Here is a 6,345-nt window from a genome sequence, read left to right as displayed (position 1 = left end):
ACAACTTTTTTTTAAAGGACAAAAGAGTGCAAAGATATTTATATATTAAAAAGAGAGACGGCCACTTAAAATTGTAGCGTCACTTAACAATGCTTTGACTGTTGCAGAATGAAAACATTTTCTACTGGGAAATGCATCAAATTATGAGGGCTACTGACGCACCTCCGAGAAGTGAGTGAAGTTTGTGGTCTACGAATGTAAATAAACCTAAAAACTCACAAGGGAAACGCTTGAACCAAAAATTTGCGTCATAGTCTACATTTCTGGAAGTATCATGTCGTGTCCCAAAAAAACAAGAATGAGCAAAATCGTTAAGTAGGATTTTAAGTCGCGACGAAGGATTACAGCAAACTAATAGACGACCAAGATTGATTTGAATGTGCAACAAGGGAGTGGCATAATTGAAAAGTATGATTATCACAAATCAGCACTGAACAATTCTGTAAAATGCCGTGACATATCAAAGAATCTTTGTTTCTCAAAGCAACCTTTACTCCTGCTTTCCAGACGTGAGAGTATAACACACACTCCAACTGGGAGTTCCTTGAGGTGTCTGTACATAAGCATCCTCAAGTCCTTGGTGATTCACATCTATAAATTTCCTTCTACGTAAGTGTTGTAGCAGCTGGATTACAAAAAAGCCCAAATAAAACTGAAAAAGGGGAATTGGAGTAGAAACTGATGTAATGTTTCTAAGAAAGAGGCGGCAACAAGCGACCTCTATCAAAAACGTTGTGATCACATCCCAACTCCACTTCCTTCCCTTGCTAGATTTCTTCCCTTACTAGATTTCCTCTTTACTATCTTTGAAAACAGAACACGAATGCTCTTCCACCCTGTGCGATGAAACTTTACCTTTCTCCTAAGATAACGGCTATGATAGAAGAGGTACGAAAAAAGGCTGTTTGAAAATTTGTCTTGCGAAATTAACCAAGCGCTTGAACAGACGTTTGAATCTTTACACGAATCAGTTGGTCACTTTTTTGGAAAGAAACACTTTAATTAGTGTAGTGACCTTAGTACTAGAGATATGTTGCAAAAACCATAAGAAAATTTTTTCTTATAACTGTTGTCCTTCCATTGGGCAAAATAAACATCGAGTTAGAACATCAGCCTATTGCAAGGCACGACATTAGCGAGATAGATAATAGAGAACCAACGATCAGAATTTGGAAGAAAAGATTTCAACGCAAAATGTGATACTCGTATTTCCACCGCCCATATGTAGAAACCACACGAACTGGTTCGCCGCAAACATCGTTGATGAAATGATCAGCCGCCTTATCAAGGTTTCACCCAAGTGGTTTGCGGCACGCGCAGATATCATCACTGATGACCACACCGAGAGAAGTGCCAGCAGATCCAAAGGAAGGTCCCCTCGTGCCTGCTGTGCTTTGCGTAAATGTTGTTAACTCGAAAAATGAAAAAAAATTGCTTTTTCCGTTGCTTAGTTTCTACAGAGACATCAGTTATAGGATTACCGATGGGGTGAAACCAATAAAGAGATCTAGCTGGTTTTAAGCTCTTCTAATTCCGTTGTTGGGGACCTGTGGAATTTCTCACGTTTTATCTTACGTTCTAGCCTCGCCATTGTTTTTCTTTTATTCTTCCCATTAAAATTCGCTTTCACACAAGTTTTCAGTGTCTGTGGTCGCATTAACCCTTCAACGATTGGAAAAACTCGTTGTGATCGTCGCACACCCGTAAATCTCACCTAAAAAGGTGCGTGATAGATTATCTAATCCAACAAAACAATGCACTTCGCAGAAAAACCTAACAAACTGCACACGAAGAACACAGGTCTCATGAAAAAGTACGATCAGTTCGATTTTATTTCGTAAAAGCATATGTAAATCAGGTCTACACATCTAAACCGCTAAGTGGTGTAAAAAACGTGTGAATAAAAACATACACACAATCACGTACACAATCTCTATTTTGTCTTAGAAAAACTAATCGCTTTTGCTTTTCGTTGGGATTTTATATCAAGAATAAATCAGATTGAAAAATAGCTCTACATCATTAAATATAACAAAATCCTTTGAGTCCTATGTACACCAGCGATACGCAGTAGTTTAAAGGCCGTTCTATGCTAGACATCACAATAATCACTGACATAATTGCTGGTATAAGTTTGATTACAAAACAAACCTTTCTTCGCAACGCGATTCTTTAAACACACCCTCGCAGTGAGTGTTTTTCACCGGTTTGAAAAAACTTTTTGGCACTAAAATTTACAAATACGGATAAAGTTAATCACGAATTGCGTGCGGGTTTTCATGACTGGCAGCTTGCGGTTTGGAAAAGCGGGTTTGATGACGAAACAGTTTAGCTGGACTCGATTGACTGTCCCCTCATACTGTGAGCATTGTGGGCGACATACAGTGAAACACTTGTGGAGGGCGAGTTGAAAGAAAACAACGCTTGTTTCTCCTAAGCCTCACTACAAACAAACTTCACCGGTACAAAAATCAATTGTCAAACAACTTGGCGCTTAAAATGAAACTTAAAAATCGCGGAAACCCTGAATAACGCTTGGGGTACAACTACGAATTGTATAAAACTTGGTAAAATATATACTTGTCGTGCCTAAAAAATTAAGTCTCTCTCTCTTTACATCTGAGTTGAGTATCCATTCCCAACAAAGCAAAAAGTACAGAAAAACGAAAGAACACTATACATTTCCATAAAGGCTCTGAACCCTTCCACAATGTCTTGTCCTAAAATAGTCTTAGTTCAGTGAGATCAAAGATTAAAGAGTGTACTGAGGCACGGATGCCGCAGTTGAGTGATAAGCAGCATTAGAAGATCCAAACTGACCTTGAGTTGCTTGCATGACCGGCACTGTCTGTCCACCACTAGGAGCGATCAGACGCTGCGATTCAAACATCTCGCGTACATTCGGGAAGCAGTTATGGGCGCTGGAGACAGACGACTCATTACTGTGGTAGCTCGTTGATGAGTACCACTGGCCCGCTCTAGCTGGAGGTTCATAATCTGCAGCGTATTGTTGCCGGTGTACTTGGACCTCCTCTACGTTTTGGTTTTGTGTGGCTTGCTGACTGTAATGGCTCAAATGCGGTGAGTAGCGGCCAGGAACAACGGCTGGGTGCTCAGGGCTCATCTGAGGCTCGTATCGGTGAACGTAAGCCCGGCCATTGGGTGTGTTTGAACTGGCGTAGGAGGGAGAGTGGCAGGCTGCGTACGGTGCGCTCGAGTAGCTGCCTTGTTGCCCGTTTTGGTGATAGGAGGGGTAGTTCAACCCGTACGCATTCTCGTAAATGGTGCACGGAGGAACTGTAGGGAAGGAAGGTGGAGTGGAAGCCTGTGGCGCTTCACTGATCTCACCAGGCGAATTACTCGATGCAATGTCTCCCTCTTCAGAGTTAACCATGCACTCACGCTTGCAGGATGGTGGGCTGGCCTTTGTGGCGGGCGTTACTTTACTCTCTGATTTTGCGGTAGACTCTAAGGATTCTGCCCGAGCTATCTGTGTACTACTTGTTAGCGTCTCATGCTCTTTAGCCTTTTCTTGCGCAGCGGAAGTTGTTGTTGAGTTTTCAGAGCTTGTTGTCTTTGTGTCGGCGGAAGTGCTATGCTCCTTTTTGTCTTGATTCTCGGTGTTGTTGCTGCTTTCTGACGTTGTTTTATCCTTCTTTCTGAAGCGTTTTCGTCTTCGCAGGTAGCTTCCATTCTCGAACATGTTCAAACTCTCGGGATCCAAACTCCAGAAACTTCCTTTGCCCGGTTTCTTATCATCCCTTGGCACTTTGACGAAGCACTCGTTTAAAGAAAGATTGTGTCGGATTGAGTTTTGCCAGCCTTGTTTATTCTCTCTATAATACGGAAATCTGTCCATGATAAATTGATATATTCCACTAAGTGTTATTTTCTTCTCTGGTGCACTCTGAATTGCCATAGCAATAAGCGCGATGTAAGAGTATGGCGGCTTTACCATCTCGTGTCTTTGATGCGGCACATGTTGAGTGCGTGGAATAGGAGGATAGAGGCGATCTTGCCTCGCTTGATATTGTCCGTGTGCGGGATAAACAGGGAAATGAACGGACGAGTAATGAGACGCGGTGGGCCGATAAAATTCGTAGCCTTGATTTCCGTACATCGGCGTGATCATGTTGTTGTTTGTGGCAGGCGAGTTGGCTGGATATGGATACATGGACATCACGGCTCAAAAACTATGCCCGCTTTGAACCTGGTCGTAAATGATTTGATAAAAGCGTCCTTGCATGCACTTTGATTGATATCTGCTCTTTGCACGAGTCACGCGCACAAAATAGACACACTGTAATAAGATGTAAATTCGTTTGTCACCTCTTGATCGAATTACACCCAGTTATGTAGCAGGCCGGTTATGCAATTTTAAGCGCGCCAGCCAATCGCAGTGAGTGCTGCTATCTCGGGCCACACACACAGCTTAGCACTCCATTAGCTGAGCAGAGCTACCGTTTCATTGCCCTTTTACTTTTCCACCCAATTGCATTATTTCTGCTGTCAACACCATATCAACAAGTAGCAATTGTTCAGCTTATGATACGCGTAGCCAGAAATCATTGGCGCAAGAGCGACACGCCACAAGGGAAGTGTACTAATTGCTTGTAACGGGGCACTTCACAAAGCGTAAAACCATGCGTGTTATTTCGAACTAAGCGCAATCATTCCAGACTAGAATTTGCGAGAGTAGTTACCGCAAATTGGGTTAAGTGTGCGCTGGTGTTTTTTGTTTGGTTAGGTTTGTCCCGAAATGGGACAATAGGGAGCCATCTGGAAATACTGCATTGGACAGAAGTGAATACCCGTAACATGTGGGGTACATCGGTCTTTAATGTCATAGCCGATTCTTTTAGCGACTGTGTGATGAATTTATTGGAGATATGATTTGGGCCCTAAAGGATGAATTTACAGGGAAAACCCTGAAAAAACAAGAACTTGAACTATTACTGTCGCTTTATGCAAAAGAAAACAAAGGTGACAAATTCAAGTCTCAAAGTGTCACACCACCAGATCTGAAAAACCTGAATCAGGCAGACAGAAGATTATTGAACACCCGGGAATTTAATAGACTCATCACGAAATCGGCTTTTGATATTGGCTGAAAATAATCAGAGCCAATGAGACTATCTGACGCAGGACACGATGTGAGCGGAGAATCTGTGGGGTATGATTCGGCGGTTTTCTGACACTTTCAGTAGGCGTGACCGACCGAGAGCTTATCTACCGAGATAATGAATAGTAGATTAGCATAACTCGCAGTCAGCACTCATGGTTCGCTGATTGACTTATGGACGGATTGTCAGATTCTTATCACTCCGTTTGTGCTAGGTAGCGCCATAGATTCCTGAAGGCGTTAAAAACATGATTTTTAATTTTATAAAAAAAATAGACAATGATCTTCTACATAGGGTATTTGCTTCTGAAAATTATCAAACCACTTTTGGGTGTGTTTTCATACCGAAGATGTCACTCTTAAATCGGCTATAGCGCCAGTAATTAAAACTTGGGCCGTTGAACTTGCAAAGGTCGGAACTAAAAATATAAGGCCGAAAATAGTATCTTTTTCTGTCAAATCCTGTTCCTAACAAAGGCAAATACTCTTAGAATACAAAACGTGTGATGTAAGACTACAAACTACGCCGGAAAGAAATACTGATATTCCCAGTCAAAAATTTTAACCAGGAATTTTCGAAAAAATTTCACTTAGGGATGTTTCGCAACTTTTCTGAAGGGTTGTTAAAAGCTGAAATGCGTTTTGCGTCAGCTACCTGCGTAGGTTCACGACTGGGCTGTCATGTCATCGAATAAGGTATTAGTATCCGTATCACGCCGAAACAATGTCCCATTTTGACAGCGCACGGAACACAGCAAGTAATTATTAAAAGTGTTAGCAATAGACAAAGAAAAGGTTCAGGGGTCAAGAGCATGGTGCTGACTGCTGCTGTATTTGGATAAGTAAAAGTTTCCTTCCGATGATCGAGTTTTTCCGTTTAACACCTGGCTAACAGTAGCTGTGGTGATGATGTGAACGTAGAGACTATTCTCATTTTGCAAGCGATTCTTGTCCCAACACGTTTAAGTTAGGGCAAACGAGTTCTCAGGTGATTTCTGCTTGATTTTGTTCCAAATTTCCCCAGAAGTCAACGCCGAAATGAAGTTCATAGGATTTCCTGCATTTTCCAGATACTTTTACACTGCTGTCACTGATTTTTGTTAAAAAACAGTTTACGAGGAAATAAAGAAATTTTTTTAGACGGATATATGAGCAAGAAAACAAAATACTTAACGTCATCAAGGGGAATTAGATCAACACAAATATAGTAAAGAATTGGGGCT

General features: G+C 41.7%; 1 protein-coding gene across 1 annotated transcript; it reads right to left on the bottom strand.

The window, feature by feature from the left end:
* Nucleotides 1-1,794: 1,794 nt before the first annotated feature.
* LOC131772310 (forkhead box protein C2-B-like) lies at nt 1,795-4,344 on the bottom strand. Its single transcript, XM_059088203.2, has one exon. It carries the CDS (start codon nt 4,178-4,180, stop codon nt 2,753-2,755), a length of 1,428 nt encoding a protein of 475 aa, XP_058944186.1. The 5' UTR covers nt 4,181-4,344; the 3' UTR covers nt 1,795-2,752.
* Nucleotides 4,345-6,345: the final 2,001 nt, after the last annotated feature.

The sequence above is a fragment of the Pocillopora verrucosa genome, chromosome 3 (assembly GCF_036669915.1).
Source record: "Pocillopora verrucosa isolate sample1 chromosome 3, ASM3666991v2, whole genome shotgun sequence".
NCBI classification, from domain to species: domain Eukaryota; kingdom Metazoa; phylum Cnidaria; class Anthozoa; order Scleractinia; family Pocilloporidae; genus Pocillopora; species Pocillopora verrucosa.
Note: the sequence above shows the minus strand (reverse complement) of the source record. Positions and strands in the feature narration are given on the sequence as shown.